The sequence below is a fragment of the Chiloscyllium plagiosum genome, chromosome 22 (assembly GCF_004010195.1).
Source record: "Chiloscyllium plagiosum isolate BGI_BamShark_2017 chromosome 22, ASM401019v2, whole genome shotgun sequence".
Taxonomy (NCBI): domain Eukaryota; kingdom Metazoa; phylum Chordata; class Chondrichthyes; order Orectolobiformes; family Hemiscylliidae; genus Chiloscyllium; species Chiloscyllium plagiosum.
The window spans coordinates 45,164,403-45,191,087 of NC_057731.1; the positions used below are offsets into that span (position 1 = coordinate 45,164,403).

At 40.2% G+C, this 26,685-nt stretch overlaps 1 protein-coding gene across 3 annotated transcripts in view; it reads left to right on the forward strand.

Moving 5' to 3' along the window:
- Positions 1-26,685, forward strand: part of ldb1a (LIM domain binding 1a) — a 97,932-nt gene that overhangs the window by 64,223 nt on the left and 7,024 nt on the right. For all 3 annotated transcript variants that reach the window (XM_043712933.1, XM_043712935.1, XM_043712934.1), the window contains exons 3-8: positions 4,668-4,712; positions 5,781-5,856; positions 7,941-8,043; positions 10,347-10,519; positions 14,707-14,829; positions 20,322-20,405. In XM_043712933.1, the coding sequence (XP_043568868.1) occupies positions 4,668-4,712; positions 5,781-5,856; positions 7,941-8,043; positions 10,347-10,519; positions 14,707-14,829; positions 20,322-20,405 (604 nt within the window). The remainder of the gene's footprint in view (positions 1-4,667; positions 4,713-5,780; positions 5,857-7,940; positions 8,044-10,346; positions 10,520-14,706; positions 14,830-20,321; positions 20,406-26,685) is intronic.

Here is a 26,685-nt window from a genome sequence, read left to right on the forward strand (position 1 = left end):
CAAGCGCGCTGGGGGGGGGTTTAAACTAATTTGGCAGGGGGATGGGATCCGGACTTGTAGTCCAGCAAGTAGGTTAGCTGTTTTCTGCAATGAGGTGACCAGAACTCCATGCAATACTCAAGTTGTGGCTTGACTAGTGTATTAAAACTCCAGCAATACCCCTCTGCTCTATAATCTCTGCCTTGGCTAGTAAGGTAAAGGATTGAAAATGCATTCTTAACAGCCTTATAGATCTTCCCAGTTATCATCTGGGATTGTTAGACATTCATTCAAAGGTCGCTCACTTTCTCTATACCTATAAGACCATTCAGCCCATCGAATCTGCTGAGCCATTGAAGCGATTTATGGATGATCTGATACTTCTCAAATCCAATTTCCTGCCTTGTCCCAAAACCCTTGATTTCTTTTCCTGATTAACGAACTGTCCATTTCAGCCTTGATTATAACTAATGACCCAACCTTGAAAGCCCTCTGTGAAAAGAATACCACAGATTTAATACACTCTGAGAGGAAACAAAAAGTCTCCACTTCTGTCATAAATGGGCAAGCTAATATCTGACATATTGCTCTCTGGTCTGAGACTTTCTCAAGGGGAAATAACCTCTCTGCATCTAATCTGTCAAACCTTGTAGATGGTTTATTTATTTCAATAAGGTCTCCTGTAATTCTTCTAAAATCCAATGAGTCCAAGCGATCTCCTTTCATCAAGAAATCCCTCTATACTTGGAATTAACCCAGTGAACTTTCTCTTGACTGTCTCCAATGCTAATTTTGTTTACACAGATAGGGGACCAAAACTATTTACAGATTTCCACGTGTAGTCCAATTAGTCCCTTGTACAGTTTTAGCAAGACCTATTTTTACACACTATCCCTTTGAAATAAATGCTACCATTCCATTTGCCTTTCCCATTACCCGTTGAACTTGGATGCTAACATTTTGTGATTAACACACACAAATCCCTCTGAGCTACCGCTTTCTGCAGTCTTTCTCCATTTAACTGATATTCAGCTCCTCTATTCTTCCTGCCAAAGAACATATACTGCCATTTACCGACAGTATATCATGTATACTCATGTAAAAGTCAATCTCATGGAAAAGTCGACCCCCTATTTTTGGCCAAAAAATCTGGTATTTTCCATATATCTTGTGTAAAAGTCGACCCTACTATATTGCATTATAAACCTCTTAGAAAGGAAATTGTATGTTTCAATTAATCCACTTAAACTAAATCTCATTCACTCATTCATTCATTCCGGTAACTCTACTCATCACTCTTTGTTTACTGTATTGCGTCTCCATTCATTCATTCATAATTCTACTTACCCCACTTAGTTTACCACACCCCACACTTTGATTCATTCATTCAGACTGGTACTAAGTCTATTGGTACTATTGCACTTTGTTCACTACACATCCAAAAGTTAATATTGTTAAAAAGTTAATCATTTTAATTGTGCCATTATATCAGAATAAAAGTGAGATATATTAGCTCCATATATTTTAAATCCTTTGACAAATTTGTTAATGTTGCTGAGGTACATAACATAATGAGAGTAGATGGGAGAAAAATGGCAGAATTTGGCAGATAAGTTCAAAATGCTTAGACATTCAAAAATGTTTCATTTTAAGTGTGTCATTATACCAAGCCATGATGATGTTGAACTGTGGGATTTTGCAGAATTTCAAAGAATCTTTGACATATTAAATTTTTGTACCGGTATGTATAAAGAAAATTTATTACAATTAATTCATTCTTGTTTCTCTTGCTTTTATCCGGTAATTACTTTTACCGTAATTCATTGTGTTTTTCTTCTTTGCCCGGGATTAGTTGAGCAATCGAATCGACTTCTGCTAATAATACGGTATTTCAAACTGCAGCATGAATTTCAGCCCCTCAAAACTAGTGCCCGTATAATAATCAACCCTACAAATTGAACTTTTAAGAATAGTCTAAAAAATTGGACTTTTACATGAGTATATACAATAATCCATCTGCCAAGTTTTTACCCACTTGTTTAACCCGTCTTTATCCTTCTGTAGACTCTTTGTGCCCTCCTTATTACTGACCTTCCATCTATTTTTGTGTCTTCCGCAAACTTAGATATAACACATTCACTTTACTCATCTAAAGTCATTAATTTATATTGTAAATAATTGTGGCTCCAACACTGATCCCTGTGGCCCTTCAGTAGTTACAAGTTACCATCCTGAAAATGTCCCCTTATCTCAGTTCTCAGCTGGTGTCCAGTTATTGTTTGTTATATACACAAATTATATAGATGAAAACGTGAGCTGAATGTTAACTCTGATAAATGCAAGGTGATGCATTTTGGAAGAAACAATGAGATGAGGGAGCATTTAATGAATGGCAGTATACTAGGTAGCTTAGAGGAACAGAGGGATCTTGGGGTAGTTATTCAGATCCCTGAAGTCGGCAGAGTACTTGAATAGGATAGTTAAGAAGGCATATGGGATACTTGCTTTCATCAGTTGTGGCATTGAGTATAAGACCAAGGAGGTAATGTTGGAGTTGTACAGAGTGTTGTTCAGCCACAGCCTGAGGACTGTGTGCAGTTCTGGTCACCTCATTACAGGAAGGATGTGATAGCAATCGAGGGGTATTGAGGAGATTCACCAGGATGTTGTCTTGGATGGAGCAATTGAGCTATAAGGAGAGAGGAGATAGGCTTGAATTGTTTTCTTTAGAGTGGTGAAGACAGGGGAGACGAGACTTAGATGTATAAGATTACATCTTATATGTAATGGTATGGACAGGATGAATAGAGAGCAGCTGTTCCCCTTGATTGAGGGGTTAATCACGAGGGGACATAGTTTTAGGCTAAGGGGCAGGCGATTCAAAGGGGATTTGAGAACAAACTTTTTCACTCAGAGCGTGGTAGGAATCTGGAATGAACTATCTGGAAAGGTAGTGGAGGCTAGAAACTTTACAGCCTTTTTAAAAATAAAATCTGGATGAGCACTTCTAATATTATAAAATTAAAGGATATGGCAGAAGTGCAGGAAATTGGGATTAGTGTGTCTTTATGGTATTTATTGTTCATGGAGACTTGATGGGCTAAAGGGCCTTTTCTGCTCTGAATGACTCTATGGCTGTCCTATTAGCTAGTCAGTTTTGTAGTTGCTTGTTTTTGGTCTCTTTCCTTTTTTTAAACTGAAGTTTTTCAATCCTCAGGAACTTTTCCATAATCTGTGGATCTTTGATAGATAACTACCCGTGCACCCACTATCTCTATGCCTACCTAGAGTCTTAGAATTAGAGAGGTATTCAGAATGGAAACAGACCCTTGGATTCAACTTGTCCATGCGACCAGTATCCTAAATTAATCCCAGTCTATTAATCTAGTCTGAACAGCCTCTCCGTATAGCTCAAACACTCACCCCTGGCAACATCCTTGTAAATCTTTTTTGAACCCTTTCAAGATTCATAACATCTTTCCAACAGCACGGAGATTCTTTTAATAATCTTGAATGCATCCCATCAAGTCCAGTTATTGATCTTTAACCCAGTTCTGTGGTGATAGTTATTGCATTTATTTCCCCTTCTTTTGCTCCCTGATTACTTACATTAAATTTTGGTTCTTAAATAATCAGTCGTATTATAGAATGGCAGAGAAGACTTCTTGGGACTGAATGTTCCTCACAAAGGGTTTGGTGGAGTAGACTAGATTCTGTCTGGTGAGTGGGCCAATAATCAGATGTCATACATTTAAAACCGTTCGTAAAAAATCTAAAGAGTAGATGAGGCAAATTATTTGCATTCAGAGAATTGTCAAGCTCTGGAATGTTTTTGCTGAAAAGGTGCTGAAAACTGATTCCATAAATAATTTTAAAGAGGCAGAACCAAAAAAAAGGGGTTGTGGGACTCAAGTACAACTGCTCATTTAAAGAGAAGGCACGATGGGCCGAATGGCCTCCTGTGTGCTGAAGGTTTCTCTTGACGCTGTAATGGTAATATCACAACAGTACCAGTTGGTGGCGATATTGTATATCCAGGCATTATGTGTACCATAATGCCCTCAACCAGAGGTGGCACTATTCAATAAAACACTTGATTTTGTCTGACACTTCTGCAGTGTGCTGTGTGAAATGACTAATGTTCTTGTTCACAGTTCAAAATAAAAGTTTTGAAGGAAACGTCATCACTTCCAGGAATACAAAACTGAAATTTTCCATCTCTGTGCACAAAACAATTGCTGCAATTCAGCCTTTCATGCAAATTGTATTGAGATCAGAAACCTTATGACTGAAATTCCCCTGTTTCCAAGAATTGTCTGTGCATCACTGTCTTGAACTGATACTCCAATGGTCTGAGTAAAGTTTTCCAGACTAGAGAGAAATTCTGGGATACTTATATACTTGAGCAATAAAAATTCCTGAACTTTGTTGATTTGCAAAATGTAGGCTCGCCCAGCCAGTATTTATTACCAATCCTTAAATTGCCTTTGAGAAGCTGATGGTCTCCTTAAATGCCCACTGCCCTTGTCAGTCTCAATAGTTGAGGTCACAATTTTTAAAAACTTTGTCTGAAGAAACGTTGGTAAGTACTGTGGTAAGGGAGTAGAGGGTACTTATAATGTTGAGAATTAAAAGTGGATCCAGCTGTATTTTAAACTATCCTATTTTCTCTCTCTTCCTCTTAACAGTCCGACACCAATGTATCCTCCGACTTACCTGGAGCCTGGTATTGGGTAAGTGGCAGAATTGTAATCATAGTTTGACCATCAGTTGGATGGATCTTGTACTGGTGCATACAGAACTCAGAGTTTCCATGTTTAAATCAAAATCTATCTATGTGTTTGACTTCCCATTCTCACAGGCATGAACTGAAAATTGTGTGTATCGAAACTGAGGTCATTGCAGGCAGACCTGTAATCCATTCTTCATGCAGTGCTTACTTTGGAGTTAAATGGCTGTCCTGCTTACATTTTATTCATGATAACCAATCCTTATTTAAAGTAACAATGGCAGAATTAGATCTTTATATTTAATTAGTTCATGTCCACTTTCTAATAAACCACTTAATATGATTCCATTTAATTATATAATTCTTTAGCATCAAGGATGTAGATTTGCTCACTGAGCTGGAAGGTTCGTTTCTAGACGTTTTCATCACCCTACTAGGTAACATCTTCAGTGGGTCTCCAGAGGCCCACTGAAGATGTTACCTTAGTAGGGTGATGAAACATCTGGAAATGAACCTTCCAGCTCAGTGAGCAAACCTACATCCAGACCTCAACCTGAGCTACAAATCTTCTCAAGACTCTATAGCATTGAATTCATGATGCACTATAAGATGTCAAATACCATGCTACAATTCCAACATGACTTTAGCCAATAATGGTTTACTTAAATGCTTGCACCAATATTACCATTAATCTCTGTATTTCATACATGTTAACACTAAGCTGCAATACATCAAGGATACATCAATTCTGGCACAGATACCATGGATTATTTAATATCATTTTCTCCCAATTATGGTGCTACCTAGATTACATTGTCAACGTAAGCTCTTCAATTACTTTCTGGCAATAAAGTGACCAGGCGACATATGTAGGACTTCAAGACATGGATGAGTGATCTTCTCATTCCTTCGTTTCTGAGAAAAGTATACCAGTTCACCGGAACTGAAAGCTATTCGAAATCATTGTACACTAACTCCATAAACAACAAAGGGAGGTGATGGCCTAGTGGCATTAATCCAGACACTCAGGTAATGTAATGCTTTGTTCAACAATTATTCTCTTTTTTAACAGGAGACACACACCTTATATGAATCAAACTGACTACAGGATATTCGAGCTCAATAAACGATTGCAGAACTGGGCAGAGGTAATTCTGCTTATTAATGGAAAGAATTTTCGTGTGGCAGAATGTTACGCTTTCCATTTCTGATACTTGGTGCCAATGTTTAACACCTCCAGGACAGGTAACGACAAGTTTAGTTACAGAGCAAATTTTCCTCTACATTGTACCATTGAGCACTCCCAAGATCAGTACACCAGGGTCAATAGAGTTAAAGCTCTTCTAAGCTGTCCCTGTCAAAAAAGCTCCCAAGGTGGATATAGCACAGGCATACAGGAAGTTGTATTCTATCTATTGCTGGGCCGCAGGATTGCAATGTCTCTTGACTTTTTTCCAGGCCTCTGATCCATGAAGCTGTGTTTAAGAATGCCATTCAACCTTGTTCTGCTGAGGGTAATTAACTTCGCTTTTAATTGGAATTGAGCTGGGGCTACCCTTCTCAGTGCCATTCAGCTGGAATTTAGTGTGTTTACAGCACGGAACCAGGCTATTGATCCAATTGATGCTCATGCTTATGAATCACATGAGCCTCCTGCACTCCTACTCTGTCTCATCCTTTCAGCATGTCCTTTTAATAATTTCTTTGTGTGTTTATTTGTCTAACCCAAACCATGTGCCTGATGAGATTAGCTTGAAACTTCTCAATATGATAATAATGCAAGCTTGTTGTGAATTGATAAGATGCTGTTCAAGACTCTTCTGCACCCTGACCACTGACTGCTTGCAAACTCCTGACTGTTGGGTTTCTATTTTTGTGAGTGTTTGTTGAAGAAGGCATTTGGAAAACATTTTAATAAATGAGAAAGTAATGGTTTGAGTCCCAGGTAGAAAAATGGTTGTCCATGATCAGAGCTGCACAGGTGGGTTTGAAAATCATGGCTTGAGAAGGATATGAGAATACAAGGACAGGAGCAGGCCATTCAGGCCTTCGAGCCACTTAGTAATATCATTGAAATAACTGCACACAGGCTGGTCTCCTGTCACCAAATTTACATGTGCACAGTACACTGGTTGTGGCCAGCGAGCTTGGAGCCAGTCCCTGAAGTCAGGAGATTCTCTGAATTTCTTGTTCATTTCCCAGTTTCAATCCTTACAAAACAGTAACAATGACATTTGTACATATAAGACAGTCCAATTACATATTTTCCTGTTCATTTTTAAAAACTTTTATTAAGCAATTACAAATCAGTTTATAAAACACACAGTTCACAAAAAACAGTTAACATTTACAGCTGTATACAACAGCAATTTTACAAGGAAGTGGACCAGCAAAACCAGGCCCCAAGCCCTACTGTTCAACCAGTTTTCAGGGAAATGAGGACAAACCTCAAATCCCAGTTTCAATCCTTGCAAAACAGTAACAATGACATTTGTACATATAAGACAGTCCAATTACATAATTTCCTGTTCATGTCTGTCAGCCAGGCCTCCCTGATTGGCCTAGGTTAACAACTCCAATCAAGGATCTCTTGGTTCATCTCATAAGATCCACCTGGTCCCAATCACTACAATCACGGAGGAGTCAAGACATTTCTGTTTGTTATAAATGACCAGCCTTTCATTTTCAACTACCCCACCCTCAACTCAGTTTAGGACTCCCAGGTCAGGGATAACGTTCACCAAGTATCAACTCTATTAATCATCTTTATAAGTTTTTATGCTTCAATGAGCTATATCGGTCAACTTGTAGAGAAGCTAGGGCAGTGGTGACGGTCTTAACACCAGTACAGTCTGGCTATAACTTTCAGCAACTTGGGATGAGACAAAGCATCTGCCTATCTTATCCAGTCAATCTTTCACCTAATTCATCTCATTGTTCACACAATATTTCTTATCCTCCCTCCGTTTCACACTTTGTCCCATCCGTCTCTCTTGTACCATCTTTATCAATCTTCTTCTATCTGCCTCTCAACATTTCTTTTGTTTTCTCTCATCTTTCGCTCATTCACTCTTTCTCCTTCTTATTCTCATACTTTATTACTTTCTTATTTGCTGTCTCTTAATCTTTCATTCATTTTGACCTCTCATTCATTTTGTTCTTCATTTTCATACTCTATCTTTCTGTGTCTCCTTTTTTACATTCTAGTCTAACTGAATCATGCTTTCTTCAGGAATGTGACAATCTCTGGTGGGATGCCTTTACCACAGAGTTTTTTGAAGATGATGCCATGTTAACCATCACCTTCTGTTTGGAAGACGGGCCAAAGCGATACAGTAAGTGAAGTAGTTCCATGGTTTAATTCGCTAAAACATTCTTACCGTCCCCTTCCCGATGCTATACTCTCCACTACTGATGACACCAGCAGTGAGCTCCTACAGTATCATTGGATATAAAGTTTCGCACTGGTTTAGCTGAATTCTCTCGAGTGCTATTTCTTCTAGTATCAGATTAAAAAATTGAAAGATCTGCAAACTTTCAGTGACTTGGAGATGGAGGCGTCTTCTCCGATCAGGACACTACCAGGTTCAATCCCTGACTTCCACTGAATTCAATGATTTGCCTTGGGTATGAAAATAAATCCCGCCCCCACCAAGGTTTGTTGCTGCTGATCACCATCCCATAACTCTGCAGAAACATGTAGACTTGAATGAAACAAGATTAGGTTCAGCCTTGATACTGTCCTGATTTAGCTCATTCAATCTGACACTCACCCTCAAGTCAGCAGGTTGTGGATTTAAGCCCTACAGCATTTAAAGTCACATTTCACTACAGTACTGACAGAGTGCTGCAGTGTCAGAAATGCTGTATGTTGGATGAGTCATTAAACTGAGGCCTTGTGTGCCTCGTGGATGGATGTTGTAAAATGACATGAAGCTGTTTCGTAGAGGAACAGGGGAATTCTCCCTGGTGGCCTGGCCAGTATTTATCCCTTAATCAACATGACTGAATGTGGAGCTGCTGGTGTTGGACTGGGGTGGGCAAAGTCAGAAATCACATGACATCAAGTTATTGTCCAACAGGTTTATTTGAAATCTCAAAGCTTTCGGGACACAGCCCCTTCGTCAGGTGAAGTGAAGAGAACAGCTCAATTTATAGGCAGAGAGATCAAGGGCAGAGAGATTAATAGAGAATACAAATGGTGTGAGTGAAGTGTCAAATAATAAGTCTTTGCAGGTGACCAAGTGTTAGATGATGTACTCTGTCTTGGTCACCTACAGAGACTTAGTATTCGACACTCCACTCACACCAGTTGTATGATCTTTTGATCTCTCTGCCTATAAATTCTGTGTCTGTGTGCACTTCACCTGATGAAGGGGCAGCGCCCCAAAAGCTTGTGCTTTCAAATAAACCTGTTGGACTATAACCTGATGTTGTGTGACTTCCAATATTACTGAAAAATAGATTATGTGGTCATTGACCTCGTTGCTGTATGAGAGAGTGGTTGTGGGCAAATTGGTTGATGATTTCTCATATCACAGCAACAAACTATACTTCAGAAATTAATTTGTGAAGTGCTTCAAAGTAGATAAATGGTGCTATGGAAATGCAACCTCTTATAAAGTCAGAAGTGGGGACATTTGCCAATGATTGCATAATGATCAATATCATACGCAGCTCCTCGGATACTGAAGCAGACCACGCTGAAATGCAACAAGATCTGGAAGATGTCCAGGCTTGGGCTGATAAGTGGCAAGTAACATCTGCGCCACACAAATGCTAGGCAATGACCATCAACAATAAGAGATAATCTAACCACCACACCTTAATATGCAATGGTATAACCAGTACTGAATCTCCCACTGTCAACATCTTTGGGGTTATCATTGACCAGAAACTCAACTGGACTTGCCACATAAACACAGTGGATACAAGAGCAGGTCAGAGGCCAGGAGTACTCCGGCGACTAATTCACCTCCTGACTTCTATTCTTCATCTTTAAGGCACGAGTGTCAGGGGAGTGATGGAATACTCCCCATTTGCCTAAATAGGTGCAGCTCCAACAACACTCAAGAAGTTTGCTATCTAGGACAAAGCAGCCCATTTGATTGGCCTCACAACCATAAACATGCACTCCTTCCATCATTGATGCTGAGTTGCAGCAGTATGTACTATCAACAAGATGCACTGCAGCACTTTGCCAAAACTCCTTAGACAGTACCTCCAAACCCATGAACACTTCCATCTAGAAGGACGAGGGCAGCAAACCACTACCAACAAGTTCCCCTCCAAGCCACTTACATCCAGATGTGGAAATATATTGCCTTTCCTCCACTGTTGCTGGATCAAAATTCTGGAATTCCCTCCCTAATAGCATTGTGGGTCAACCCACAGACTGAAGTAATTCAAGGAGGCAGCTCCCCACCTCCTGCTCAAGGGCGACTAGGGACGGGCAATAAACGCTAGCCAGCCAGCGACACTCATGTCCCACGAATGAATCAATTAAAAAAAGCCTCTGTTTTGACCGATTTTTTTTTTTTTGGTGAATGGGTAAAGTGCTGGAGAAAGACTGGCAGCAGAGGAAGATAGTTACCTCCGTATCACATGTTAATTTCTATTTCTTCAAACTTTCTCACAGCCATTGGCCGGACTTTGATCCCACGCTATTTCCGCAGTATCTTCGAGGGAGGAGCAACTGACCTGTACTATGTCCTCAAACATCCAAAGGAATCATTCCACAATAATTTTGTATCATTGGACTGTGACCAGTGCACAATGGTGACACAACACGGGAAGCCAATGTTCACTAAGGTATGGCCTGACTCAGGAAACAAACCTTGTAGCCAAGGAGTCATATATGTGGGGCCTGTGATATGAAGGTGGGGAGGAGCTGAGTCCCAATTTCCTATTTTTCACAGGTTTGTGGAGGTTTTCAGATTTCACAGAGTTTGTGTCTCTACAGTAGCTCTAGACAGCCTTATGAAGTGAGGCAGGCTGAATTATGTGATGTTGCAATAGCTCAGAGGATCTCCTGCACTGGTGGCATGAACTCCATTTACGTATTTAGGTATATGTTCCTTATAGATTAAATTAGATTCGATTCCCTACAGTGTGGAAACAGGCCCTTCGGCCCAATAAGTCCACACCGACTCTCCGAAGAGTAACCCACCCAGTCCCATTTCCCTCTGACTAATGCACCTAACCCTATGGGCAATTTAGCATGGCCAATTCACCCTAACCTGCACATCTTTGTGACTGTGGGTGGAAACCCCCACAGACACGAGGAGAATGTGCAAACTCCACATAGACAGTTGCCCGAGGCTGGAATCGAACCTGGGATCCTGGTGCTGTGAGGCAGCAGTGCTAACCACTGAGCCACCGTGCTGCCCTTATATTTGTGACCTCTTGAAGAGTAATGCCAAATTCAGATTGTGCTGTCATGTTCTATGTTCTATGCTGTGTATCTATCTGCATTAAGAACTCCAGTGATGCTGTCCCAATTCAGTGTATAGGATTCTTGCAGTTAAACTTGTCCTCCCTCCAATATTCCGTGGAGTCCCTCACAATAGAAAGCTAATCTCTTGGACACTGTTGCAAGCAACCCAGAAAAACATTGCAACGGTCGTCTCATTGAACACTTTTCTCCATCTCCAACAAAAATACTTTGCTTGCCCAAGTGGTGAGGAAGGACGTTGGAGATACACTTAGATATATATTCAAAATAGGAGCAGAGGGATACCAGTTGACCCCATGAGCCTGGTCTGCCATTCAATAAGATAATGGCAAATCCATTTGTGTTTTGAATTCCACATTCCCATCTATTCCCGAATGCCTTTCAGTCTAACATGAATTTATCCAGTTCAGCCTTAAAAATATTCAATAATCCCACCTCTACTGCCTTATGAGACAAAAAATTCCAAAATGGTCCAACCCTCAGAGAGGAGAAAGTGAGGACTGCAGATGCTGGAGATCAAAGTTGAAACTTTATTGCTGGAACAGCACAGCAGGTCAGGCAGCATCCAGGGAACAGGAGATTCGACGTTTCGGGCACAGGCTGTGCTGCCCTTATATTTGTGACCTCTTGAAGAGTAATGCCAAATTCAGATTGTGCTGTCATGTTCTATCTGTTCCCTGGATGCTGCCTGACCTGCTGTGCTGTTCCAGCAATAAAGTTTCAACAACCCTCAGAGAAACAAGTAATCTCTTCATTTCTGTCCTGGAAGGGAGACATCTGATTTTAAAACTGATCCCCCTAGTTCTGGACTGACCCACAGAGGAAATATCCTTTTCACATTCACCTTGTCAAGACTAATCAGAATCTCACACTTCAATCACGTCGCCTCTCACTCTTCAAATATTCCAGTGGAAACAAGCCCAGCCTCTGCAAACTATCCTCATATGATAATCTGCTCATGCCAGGTATCAATCTAGTAAACCCACTCTGAAAGGCCTCCAATGTATTTATATTCTTCCTCAAATTAGGAGAACAAAACTACACAGTATTCAAGATGTGATTTCACCCATGTCCTGTATAAGCATAACATGCTTTCAGCTCTTCTCATGGTAAAGGACAGCATCCCATTAGCCTTCTTGATTGTGTACTGTACCTGCACATTAACTTTTCATGACTAATGCATCAGAATATCTAAATCCCTTTGCACAATGAAATTCTACAGACATTCTCCTTTGAGTAATACTCTTTATTTATTCTTCCTGCCAAAGTGAGCAACTTCATATTTTCCCACATTTTATTCTATTTGCTAGATTTTTGCTCACTCACTCAACCTTTCTATATCTGTCTGCAACTTCCTTATGTCTCCTTCATAATATACCTTCCTACCTATCTTGGTGTCATCTGCAAATTTAGCCACTATGTGTGTCTTTGCTCCCTCATCTAAGTCATTGATGTAAGTTGTTAGAAGTTGAGTCTCCAGCATAAAGCTCTCAGAAGTCTACTTATTGCATCTTGTCAGCCAGTCAAAGACTCATTTATGCAACCCCTCCATTTCTGTCAGTCAACCTTCTGTGCATGCCACTATGTTACCCCCACACTATTAGCATTTCCTTTCGGCAATAACCTTATCAAATGCCTTCTGGAAATCAAGTATAGTACAGCTACAAGCTTTCCTGTAGCAAGTAGATACTCAATACTCCTTCAAAGAGCTCCAGTAAAGATGATTCCCCTTTGACGAAACCGTGCTAACTTTTCTGTAAGTGCACAGCTATAATTTCTTAACAGTTTTGTCTGACACCTACTTATGATGGACATTCCTGATGAAGATCTTATGCTGAAACGTCAACACCCCTGTTCCTCGGATGCTGCCTGACAAGCTGTGCTTTTCCAGCACCACACTCTTCAACCATGATGAACATCAAGCTAACTGAATTATAGTTTTCTGTTTTCTGCCTTCCTTCCTCCTTGATTAGAGTGGTTATGTTTGCTATTTTTCCAGTGTGATCTTCACTTTCCCGAATCTATGCAATTTTGGAAAATTTAACACCATTGCATTTACTACCTCATTAGCAACCACTTTTTTACAATCCTAGGATGAGGTGCATTGGCATCCAGAAACGTGTCAGGCCACAGCTTCTTAAGTTTGTTCAGTACCACTTCCTCTGTGATTATAATTTCACTAATGTCCTCTCTCCCAAATGTGCTTAGTAGCTCTTACTGGAGCGGGAGTGTTCTCTGTACATGCAGAACCAAAATGTTTGTTCAGTTCATCTGTCATTTTCTTACTATCTAATGTCAGCTTCCTATTGTCACTCTCTAAAGGACCATCACTCACTTTACTCTTTTTCTTTTAAATACCTACAGAATATCTGTTTTTACATTCCTAGCTAGTTTCCTCCTATATCCAATTTTTTCTTCTTCATTGAACTTCTAGTTATTCTTTGCTGTTCTCAATATTCTAACCAGTCATTTAACCTATGACTCATCTTTAGGGAGTGAAATGCTTTTTTCTGAAATTTGATACTTTACCTAATTCTTTTTAGTGAACACCAAATGTTGAGTCCTCGCTTTCAGAATTTTTCTTCATGATAGGAATGTACTTATTTCTGAGTATTCTGAAATATCCCCTCAAATGTCTGTCGCAGTGTCTCTATTGGTCTGTCCCCCAGCCAAGTATACCAGTTCACTTCTACTTGCTCAGCATTCATGCCCATATAACTACCCTTATTTAGTTTTAAAACACTAGCTAGATGTAAAGTTCAATCATATTGTGTTTGCTGTTACCGAGGTGATTATTTAATCCTCCCTCATTAAACAATGCCAAATTTAATGTGATCTGCATTGGTCATTTCCAAAATGCGCCCCTGTAAAAAAAACTATGAACTTTTCATTCAGAATACTATTGCCAATTGGATTTTTTCAGATTATATATAGATTAAATGCACCCATGATTTTTGATGTCTTTTTTATCAAAACCATATTTCTTCTTGTCTACTTTGTCCAATATTGTGACTACTGTTTGGGGTCCTGTCGGCCACTTCCACTCGTGACTTCTTTCACACACTACTCCTCATCTCCACCCAATTCCACATTCTGACTCCTAGGCCAAGGGCATCATTAAATATTGCACTAAAATCACACTTTTATCAACAAGAAGTCTTAAGATAAAATCTTACTTACAATAACTCAACTTACATCAAATAAACAATTTGCATTTCCATCCAAATTAGAGATGCTGGTGGCAAACCCTGATTCTATAGTTGAATTTGCAGAGGTCTGGATCATTATTTGATCCCTCCTTTGCTTTCTTTGTGTTGTACAACATTCTTTTAAAAAGGTGGGTAAATGATTTCCAGGCCCATCATTATCTTTCCAAGAGCAACTTGAGCTGGGTGACAAATGTTGATTTGCCAGTGATGAATGAGAAAAACTGAGGGTGTAGCGTAATAGATTTATAACGAAGCTGCAGCTATGCGGTGCAGTATGCTGTTGAAATTGGCGCATCTACCATTGTTATTCATCTAACCAATGATTGTATTTTTAGGTGTGCGTGGAGGGGCGGTTATATCTGGAGTTCATGTTTGATGATATGATGAGAATTAAGACCTGGCATTTTAATATCCGGCAACACCGTGAGCTGATCCCACGCAGCATCCTTGCAATGAATGTGAGTATCTACTTGTCAAGGCTGTACTCATTCAGTCACTGAAATTTGTAAACTGTGGTCTTTATTCTCAGCATGCTTTAATAGTGGGGCATTTGCTGTTCAACTCTCCAACCCTCACCTTGCCATGCACCTTGAAATTCACAAGAGAATTTTCTTCAGAGATTTGCTTCCTATAGTTCCAATTCAAACACATTGAGTAAGAGAAAACCTCTGCATTGTTTGGAAGCAATAATGTGTTTAAAAAGTACCTACTGCTTCTAAAGACCATAAAGTGTGAGATCAGGAGTAGGCCGTTTGACCCATCATGTCTGGTCCTCCATTAATGAGATCATAGATTACCTGTTAACCCTCAACTCCACTTTCTTGCCTTTTTTTCATACCCCTTTATTTCTGAATGATTCAGATTCACTACGCTCTGAGGGAAGAAATTGCTCATCATGTGTCTTACATGGGCAACTTCTCACTGAGGTTATGCCCTCTGGTCCTAGATGCCCGCAAGGCTTTTTTTATGTTTCACTAAGGTTTCTTCTCATTCTTCTAAACTGCGATTAATACAGGCCCAATCTACTCAATAAGAAAGTCCCTCCATACCTTGGATCAACTTTGTGAACCTTCTCTACTACTGCCAGTGTATCTTGCCTTAGATAAGAAAACCAAAATTGTTCAGTGTTCCAGGTGTAATCTGACAAGTGTCTTGTATAGTTTTTGCAAGGTGTCTCTATTTCTACACCCCATAACCTTTGAAATAAAGGACAACATTCCACTTGTCTTCCTATGTCTCCTGTAATTTGAATGATAACATTTTGTGATTTATGTACAGTAACGCCCAAATCTCTCTCTTTTGAGATTTCTGCAGTCTATCTCCATTTAAATAATATTCAATTCTTCTTTACTTCCTACCACTGATCCCTGCGGTACTATAATAGTTATGAGTTGCAATCCTGAAAATGCCTCCTTTATCCCAACACTCTGTATCATCTATTATTCAGCCAATCCTGTATCCAAACTAATACACGACCTCAACATCTTATCTCATTAAGTATCCTTATGTGTGATACTTAAGCAAATCCCTTTTGGAAATCCAAGCGTGGTTCTCCTTTATCTATCCTACTTGTTATATCCTCAAAGGATTCTAATAAATCAGTCAGGCATGATTTTCCCTTCATCAAGCCATGCTGACTCAGCTTGATTACATTGTGAATTTTTAAATGCTCTGTTATTGCTTCCATTATAATAGATTTTAACATGTTCCCAATCACCAATGTTAAACTAACTACTCTATAGTTACCTGTTTTGAATTCATTCCCTTGTTGAATAAGGGTATTACAATCCAGTTTTCTCATTTTCTGGGATGTTTTCCAGAATCTAAGGATTCTTGGAAGATTACTATCAGTAAATGAACTATCTCTGTAGTTACTTCTTTAAAATCCTATGATGTGACACACAAAGTCCAGGGGATTTAACAGCCTTAAATCCTTTAGATTTTCCTATTATTCTTTTCTCTATAATGTTGATATTACATTTGTTTCATCCTCACATTTTATTGCATGATTTAGTATTTTTGAACTGTTATTAAAGCCAGCCATCACGACAATTGATGCAAAATATCTATTCAGTCCCTCTGCCATTTGTTGGATTTTTACAGCCTTATTCTTTAAGGGGCCTATGTTCATTTTGGCCTCTCTATTCTCTTTTATATATTTGAAGAAGTGCTTGCTATGCATTTTGACATTACCTGTTAGTTTACTGAAGAGGTTGGTTTTCTCTTTATTATATTTTAGGTCATTTGTTTTTCTTTAAAACCTTCCCAGTCTTCTGGTTTACCCCTGATATTTTTGCCACGTTTTATATATTTGCATTCAATTTGGTACTATCCTTAACGACCTTGTCGATCATGTTATCCCTTCCTAGAATCCTACTTCCTCTGAGATCTATCTTTGTTTTGAATCATGAACTATGTTCTTAAATGTCTACCATTGTTTCTCAACTGTGTTTTCTACTAACCCTTTCCCAGTCCATTTCAAATGACTTTGTCTTCATTCCTTTGTGATTTTCTTTATTTAGGTTTAACACAGTTGTTTCCAACATTTGTTTCTAACTGTCATATTGAATGCCAAATTCCATCATGTTATGGCCATCGTTTCCAATTGGATAATTCACTAAACCTGCATCATTACACATTAACATTGAAAATAGCCTGATCCCTCAATGGATTCACAACATATATTTCTAGGAAACTGCTGAATACGCTCAGTGAATTCTTCCTTGAATTTTTCCAAATCAACATGAAGATTAAAATCACCATGATTAATATGCTATCTTTTTTACATGCCCTCATTATCTCCTACCTGGTGCCTATAGTTTACTTCCAACATGTTGATTGAGTTTTTTGAAGAAGTAACAAAGAGGATTGATGAGGATAAAGTGGTAGATGTGATCTATGTGGACTTCAGTAAGGCGTTCGACAAGGTTCCCTGTGGGAGACTGGTTTGCCAGGTTAGATCTCAAGGGATACAGGGAGATATAGAACTGGCTCAAAGGTAGAAGACAGACTGTGATGATGGAGGGTTGTTTTTCAGACTGGAGGCCTATGACCAGTGGAGTACCACAAGGATCGGTGCTGAGTCCACTACTTTTCATCGTTTAATAAATGATTTGGATGTGAGCATAAGAGGTAGTGTTAGTAAGTTTGCAGATGACATCAAAATTGGAGGTATAGTGGACCGTGAAGAAGCTTACCTCAGATTACAACAGGATCTTGATCAGATGGGCTAGTGGGCCAAGAACTGGCTGATGGTGTTTAATTCAGATAAATGCGAGGTGCTGCATTTTGGGAGTGCAAATTTTCGCAGGACTTATACACTTAATGGTAAGGTCCTGGGGAGTGTTGCTCAGCAAAGAGATCTTGGAGTGCAGGTTCATAGCTCCTTGAAGGTGGAGTTGCAGGTAGAAAGGATACTGAAGAAGGGGTTTTGTATGTTTTCCTTTATTGGTCAAAGTATTGAATACAGGAGTTGGGAGGTCATTGGCGGCTGTACAGAACATTGATTAGGCTACTATTGGAATATTGCGTGCAATTCTGGTCTCCTTATCAGAAAGATGTTGTGAAACTTGAAAGGGTTCAGCAAAGATTTATTTACAAGGATGTTGCCAGGGTTGGAGGATTTGAGCGATAGGGAGAGGCTGAACAGGCTGGGGCTGTTTTCCCTGGATCATCGAAGGCTGAGGGGGTGACCTTACAGAGGTTTACATAATTGAGGGGCATGGATTGGATAAATAGACAAAGTCTTTTCTCTGGGGTGGGGGAATACAGAACGAGAGAGCATAGGTTTAGGGTGAGAGGGGAAAGATATAAAAGAGACTTAAGGGGCAACCTTTTCATGCAGAGGGTGGTACATGTATGGAATGAGCTGCCAGAGGAAGCGGTGGAGGCTGATACAATTGCAACATTTAAGAGGTTTAGATGGGTATGGGCTGGATGCTGGCAAGTGGGACTAGATTGGGTTGGGATACCTGGTCGTCATGGTCGAGTTGGACCGAAGGGTCTGTTTCCATGCTGTACATCTCTATGACGATAGGACTCTGTGTTTTCTTCTCTTCATTGTTCTCACCTGCACCCATATGGATTCTACATCTTTGGATGGAAGATCATTTCTTACTATCATACTTATGGCATCTCATTAACCGCTAGGTTCCAAATCTTGTTCCAAATACTTTGGGCCTTTAAGTAAACAGCCATAAATTTTGCTATTTCCCTCCCTTCTTTCCCTTGACTCTATTTTTTAATGCTTGCAGATGTACCCTCTTGATATCATTATCCAAAAAGCTGCCCTGCAATGCTGCCATATTATTTAACTTTGTAAGCATGTGTTTCACATCTCCTGATTGCAGCTCTCACCCAATTAATTAAAAGCCGTCCCATCAGCCCCACATTTCTGGTGAAGCCCAAACAACTGGAACATCTCCCTTCCACTGCAGTACTGGTGCCGTCCCCATGAATAGAAACCCATTCCACCCTCACCAATCCTTGAGCCACACATTTAGCTCCTTGATTTTATTTACCCTATGTCAGTTTTCCCATCACTCAGGTAGTAATCCTGAGATTATTATTACCTTTAAGGTTCCGCTTTCTTAATTAGCTCCTAATTGTTCAAACCTGTTCTGTTTCAGTACAATCTTCTTTCTAGTCCTATTAGGACTATCAGTAAAGTAATTTGATTTCGTTCTTGTGCAAAGTTAAATTCAAGAATGCATTTTAGTTAATAGCACAAGCTTGATAAAATTACTTCCCATGGTTCTCAATAAACTTTTCCTGTCAAAATGAATGGTTTGAAAGTTTAAAAGCCCAACTAAATAGTTTCACTCTCTATTGTTTTGGCTAGTGTCTTTTGAAGTGTAAACACTTTGAATATTCTCTTCAATTAATATTTCAAATGAAATTTCTTTGCCTTTTTAATGTGTGATGTAACTTCCACAAGTTAATGTTACACTGTCAGTTTATTCTGTTGCGTTCTGCTCTAAGGAAGGTGGAATTGAGGTCAGAAATCAGCCATGATCTTACTAATAATGGAACAGCCTCAAGGAATTGAATGGCCTTGTGCTGCTCCTATTTCTTATGTACTTCAGTACAAGCCCCAGGCTCTCAGATGCAAAGGATTTGGTCCTTTTCAAAGTGATAGGCCATTGATGGCTAAGGTTTGTCACGTGTAATGACACCCAATCTGTCAGGTCAAATAAGTCAGTGGAGTTGCAGATAGACAGGGTAGTGAAGAAGGCACTTGGTAAGCTTGCCTTTATTGGTCAGTGCATTGACTTTAGGAGTTGGGAGGTCATGTTGTGGCTGTACGGCACATGGGTTAGGCCACTTTCGGAATACTGCATTCAATTCTGGCCTCCCTACTATAGGAAAGATGTGAAACTTGAAAGGATTCAGAAAAGATATTGCCAGGATTGAGCTACAGGGAGAGGCTGAAAACGCTAGGGTTATTTTCTCTGGTGTGACAGAGCCTGGGGGGGTGACATTATAAAAGTTTATAAAATAATGCAGGGCACAGATAGAATGAGTAGCCAGGGTTTTTTTTTCCCAGGGTAGGAGAGTCCAAAACTAGAGGGCAGAGGTTTAAGATGAGATGGCAAACATTTAAAAATAACCTAAGGTGCAACATTTTCACAGAGCATTATGCATGTATGGAATGAGTTGCCAGAGGAGATGGAGCCTGTTATAATTACGACATTTAAAAGGCATCTGGAGGGGCATATGAACAGGAAGGGAGATTTAGAGGGATATGGGCCAAGTGCTGACAAATGGGAATAGGTCAGTTTGGGATATCTGATTGGCATGAATGAGGTGGACCAAAAAGTCTCTTTCCATGCTATACGTCTCTGAGTCTATAAACTCCCTCACCCAAGCCAGGAGAACCTGAGTGTTGGCATTAGTAAGTCGATCCTCACCAACCAGTTAATTGATCTTATTCCATTTCTTTTCTTCACAGTCCCAGGACCCACAGATGCTGGATCAGTTGTCAAAGAACATCACAAGATGTGGCCTGTCCAACTCTACTCTCAACTACCTCCGAGTAAGAGCACTTCAAAGTAAAGCGTTCTAGTTTAAAAATACACTAGGAAGAAACAAGGCATCACAGTCTCTTGGTGACACTTCAGTCCTTGTCAGATATTAATGCTACACATCCCTTAGAAAACTGAAATTGAAAGAGAAGTTCTATTTCTAGCAAAATATATTTATTCTCTATGGCATTGGATTTTCCAACAGTACTTCATCATTTTTTGCTGCATTTCTGAGCACTTTATCAAAATAGCTCTGCTTCAGCTATGGAGCATACCAGCTATTAGACCACAGAAAGGCACCATTGTGGGAGCTAGCTATTGATTATAAATACAGCAAATACGTGTCCAAAGAACAAGTCCTTTGATTTCCTAAAGTGGTCCTTAGCTACTAAAATCAGTGCCATTCTCCCAATGTCCCCACCACGGACAGCTGTTTCAGGATAGACTTGTTGTGTCAAATTAAACAGGTTCAGTCCTCATCTTTGCTTTCTTTTCAACAGAGTAGCAGATTTAATTAGTACATTGAAACGTATAAGTTTGAGTTTGATTTATTGTCGCATGTACCAAGATACAGTGAAAAGTGTTGTTTTGCTTGTCATATAGACAGATCTTACCATACAAAATGTATCAGGGGAGTAGAGCAGAGTGCAGAATACAGTGTCACAGCCGCAAAGAAGATGTAGAGGGAGAGATCAACATGAACATTTGAAAGGACCATTCAAAAGTCTAATAACAGTGAGGAAGATGATGTTCTTGAATCTGTTCATAGGTGTTTTCAAACTTTATATCTTCTGCCCAATGGAAGAAGGTGGAAGAGAGCATAACTAGGGTGGGAGAGGTTTTTGATTTGCTGGTTCCTTTATTGAGGCAGTAGGAAGCACAGCTGGAATCAGTGAATGGAAGGCTTGTTTGTGTGATGGACTGGGCTGAGTTCATGACTCTGTAGTTTCTTGCAGTCCTGGGAAGAGCAGTTGCCATACCACTTTGTGATGCATCCAGATCGGATACCTTCTGTGGTGCATCTATAAAAATTGATCAGAGTTTTTGTGGCCATGTTGAATTTCCTTAGCCTCTTGAGGAAGTAGAAATGTTGTGCTTTCTTGACAATCACCTCGATGTGGTTGGACCAGAACAGGTTGTTGGTGATCATTACTCCAGGAACTTGGTGCTCTTGACCATCTCCAACTCAGCACCATTCATGCAGACAGGAGCTTACCCGCCACTCTTCTTCCTGAAGTTAATGACTAGCTCCTTCATTAAGCTGACATTGAGGGAAAGCTTGTTGTCTTTACACCATGCTACTAAGCACACAACCTCTTTCCTGTACCCCATCTTGTCATTGTTTGAGATCCGACCTACAACGGTGGTGTCATCATCAAACTTGTAAATGAAGTCATGAGTGTATAAGGACTAGAGTAAGGGGCTGATTCCGCAGCCTTGTGGGGCACCATTGTTGAGGATTATTGTGGAGGAGGTTGATTGCAGTCTATGAGTCAGGAAGTTGAGGATCCAGTTACAGAGAGAGAAGCCAAGACCTAGGTCTTGGAGTTTAGAGATAAGTTTGTTTGGAATCATGGTGTTGCACGTGGAGCTGTAGTCACCTTGATGTAGCTATCCTTGTTATCCATATGTTCCAGGGATGAGCGCAGGGCCAGGGAGATGGTGTCTGCCGTGGACCTGCTGCGACGGTAGGGACATTGCTTAGGATCAAGGCAGTCTGATAGGCTGGAATTGATGTGAGCCATGACTAACCCCTCAAAGCTCTTCATAGTCAGGGAGGTCACTGGGTAGTAGTCATTGAGGCACACTGCATGATTTTCTTTGGCACTGGGATGATGGTGGTCTTCTTGAAAGAGGTGAGAACTTCAAATCAGAGTAAGGGGAGATTAAAGATGTCTGCAATACTCCTGCCAGCTGATCCACACAGGATCTGAGTGCACAGCTGGGGACCAAATGAGTGCTATGCAAACTGTGACATCCTACAGTAAGGGTTGCCAAATTGTGGCTGCTGAGCCTTAGTCCTCAACACCCAGGCTGCTCAATTCCATATTTATGTATAATTATTGTTTGTTTGTGGTGTAATTTACAGGTTCTGGGCCTGTAGATTGTGAAGGAGCAAAAATGGCCTTTGCAGTGATATGTACTTCTTGTCAATGTACAATGTATAATTTTGTGGTGTGGCACCAGGAAGAAATGATTACAATATGATTTAAAATGAAATGAACTGTACTGCGAGCAATTAGGCAACTGTAGCCACATAATACATGATTTAAAATATTAATTCTTAGTTTGAGGGCATTACCTGAAGATGGCAGTTGAACCACTTTGTAAACCAGTGCAGCCCATGTAGTGTAGTTACTTCACAGTGCTGTGAGGGAGTTTGAGGAATTTGACCCAGTGATGATAAAAAAAATAGAGCATTACAGTGCGGTACAGGACCTTGGGCCCTCAATGTTGCACTGACCTGTAGAACTGATTCAAAGCCCATCTATCCTACACTATTTCAGTTTCATCCATATGTTTATCCAATGACCATTTAAATGCCCTTAAAGTTGGCAAGTCTACTCCTGTGCAGGCAGTGCGTTCCATGCCTCTACTACTATGAGTAAAAAAAAAACTACCACTGACAAAAATATCTGATATATCTCCAACCAGATGTAACCGAGCCAGATAGTTACATGATTGACTTTAAGCTATCACCTGTGGGATAATGAGCAGTAATATTCTACTACCAAAGCTAGTCCATAGCAATGTCTTTCACTGCAGCTCAAATGGAGTTTTGCTCTTGAATGTAATCCTTAAATTTATCTTGCCAGATCTTTGGCTGGCCCTGCCATCTGATAGTGTCCATTCAACTGCCCCTTTGGCGCACAATACCTCCTGGAGGTGAAGAACGTATACTGTCAGTCTCACTTATCTCTGTCACAATATCCTGCAGGCACTTCGTTCAGGCCTCTTAGCACTTCTTCATCAGTGACGCTTTCCCTCCATGTAACACTCAAGGTCTTAACGTAGGCAGGGCTTTTCAAAAATCCCCAAATACCAGAGTCTGTTACTATCAGCAATTATAAATTTATGCTATTAAAAATAAAGTTTATTTAAATTTTATATATGACTTCCAAGGTGTCAAGGTAGAAAGATGAAAAACATTGATTCCTTTGTTCAAAGTCTAATTATCAATTTGTTTTTGGGACATGACAGCATTTATATCCTGGATAATTATCATCTTACTATATTTCATCATTTCTGGGTGTGGGTGTCACTGGTAAAATTTTGAAATTTCTACAACAGATGGTCATGTTTGACTCAGTAAAATACAGTAATGATTACAACATTTCAATATATTCCAGATTGAGTGGTGGGAATTCTGGGTGAGTTTGAGTTTGATTTGTTGACACATGTATTGAGGTACAATGAAAACTATTGTTTTGCTTGCTATACAAGGAGATCGTGCCATAAATGTGCATCAGGGTAGCAGAACAGAGTGCAAAATACAATGTTACAACATGGTGAGGACAGTGCAGGGGAGAGAGAGAGAGAGAGAGAGAACCTGCACAGTTACCGCCTTTGCTGTTTGAATTCGTGTATTACTGGACATCGGAGTGCATCTGGGAAAATTAACAAAAGTGAAATTCACAACTAATCTTGGAGGAACTGTTGGGCGAAGTTCACAGCACAGAATCAGATAAGTTAATTGTTGTTTTAAGTCTGTCCAAGAGAAAGGCTGTATTAGTGAGTACAGTGGATTCTTTCTTGATTATATGTTTTTGGAGATAGGTCTCTTGATTAAACTTAAATTAATAGCTATGCCTTATATTTTAACCTGGGGCAGTGTGTGTAGAGGAATAGGACTGTGTTATTTTCTGGGCCTGTAGATTGTGAACGAGCAAAAATGGCCTTTGCAGTGATATGTACTTCTTGTCAGATGTGGGAGTTTACAGAGAGTTTAAGGATTACTGTGGATTATATCTGCTATAAATGCTGTTGGATGCGAATCATATCAGATCGAGTGGATGGGTTGGAGAGACAGATAGAAGCGATGAGGAATTTGCAACAGCTACAGTATGTGATGGATGGCAGTTATAGAAAGGGGGGAAAGTCTCAGATACTGTCACATAGATGGGTTAACGACAGGAAGGGTAAGAGAGGTAGGCAGCTAGTGCAGGAGTCTTTTGTGGATATACCCATTTCAAACAGGCTGTTTTGGAAAATGTAGGGGGTGATGGATTCTCAGGGGAACGTAGCACGAACAGCCAAGTTTCTGGTATTGAGACTGGCTCTAATGCAACAAGGGGTACGTCGGCTTCCAAGAGATCAATTGTGTTAAGGGATTCTGTAGTCCGAGGTACAGACAGACGTTTCTGTGGCCAGCAGAGAAAAAGCAGAATGGTGTGTTGCTTCCCTGGTGCCAGTATCAAGGATGCAAAATGTTCTCACGGGGGAGAGAGGCCAGCAGGAGGTCAGTGTCCACATTGGAACCAACGACATAGGAAGGGAAAAGGTTGAGATTCTGAAGAGAGATTACAGAGAGTTAGACAGAAATTTAAAAAAGAGGTCCTCAAGGGTAGTAATATCTGGATTACTCCCAGTGATACGAGCTAGTGAGGGCAGGAATAGGAGGATAGAACAGATGAATGCATGGCTGAGGAGCTGGTGTATGGGAGAAGGATTCACATTTTTGGATCATTGGAATAACAGGGAAGGCAGATGAACTGGGCATGGTTAGGAACATGGGACTGGGATATCATAGCAATTACAGAAACATGGCTCAGGGATGGGCAGGACTGGCAGCTGAATGTTCCAGGATACAAATGCTACAGGAAGGATAGAAAGGGAGGCAAGAGAAGAGGGGGAGTGGCATTTATGATAAGAGATAGCATTACAGCTGTGCTGAGGGAGGATATTCCCAGAAATACGTCCAGGGAAGCTATTTGGGTGGAACTGAGAAATAAGAAAGGGATGATCACCTTATTGGGATTGTATTATAGACCCCCCAATAGTCAGAGGGAAATTGAGAAACAAACTTGTAAGGAGATCTAGGGTAGTTATGGTAGGGGATTTTAACTTTCCATACATCGACTGGGACTGCCATAGTGTTAAAGGTTTAGATGGAGAGGAATTTCTTAAGTGTATACAAGACAATTTTCTGATTCAGTATGTGGATGTACCTACTAGAGAAGGTGCAAAACTTGACCTACTCTTGGGAAATAAGGCAGGGCACGTGACTGAGGTGTCATTGGGAGAGCACTTTGGGACCAGCGACCATAATTCTATTTGTTTTAAAATAGTGATGGAAAAGGATAGACCAGATCTAAAAGTTGAAGTTCTAAATTGGAGAAAGGCCAATTTTGACAGTATTAGGCAAGAACTTTCAAAAGCTAACTGGAGGCAGATGTTCACAGGTAAAGGGACGGCTGGCAAATGGGAAGCCTTCAGAAATGAGATAACAAGAATCCAGAGAAAGTATATTCCTGTCAGGGTGAAAGGGAAGGCTGGTAGGTATCGGGAATGCTGGATGACTAAAGAAATTGAGGGTTTGATTAAGAAAAAGAAGGAAGCATATGTCAGGTACAGACAGGATAGATCGAGTGAATCCTTAGAAGAGTACAAAGGAAATAGCAGAATACTTAAGAGGGAAATCAGGAGGGCAAAAAGGGAACATGAGATAGCTTTGGCAAATAGAATTAAGGAGAATCCAAAGGGTTTTTACAAATATATGAAGGACAAAAGGGTAACTAGGGAGAGAATAGGGCCCCTCAAAAATCAGCAAGGCGGCCTTTGTGTGGAGCCACAGAAAATGGGGGAGATACTAAATGAATATTTTGCATCAGTATTTACTGTGGAAAAGGATATGGAAGATATAGACTGTAGGGAAATAGATGGTGACATCTTGCAAAATGTCCAGATTACAGAGGAGGAAGTGCTGGATGCTTTGAAATGGTTAAAGGTGCATAACTCCCCAGGACCTGATCAGGTGTACCCGAGAACTCTGTGGGAAGCTAGAGAAGTGATTGCTGGGCCTCTTGCTGAGATATTTGTATCACTGATAGTCACAGGGGAGGTGCTGGAAGACTGGAGGTTGGCTAACGTGGTGCCACTCTTTAAGAAGGGTAGTAAGGACAAGCTAGGGAACTATAGACCAGTGAGCCTGACCTCAGTGGTGGGCAAGTTGTAGAGGGAATCCTGAGGGACAGGATGTACATGTATTTGGAAAGGCAAGGACTGATTAGGATTTGTGGCTTTGTGTATGGGAAATCATGCCTCACAAACTTGATTGAGTTTTTTGAAGAA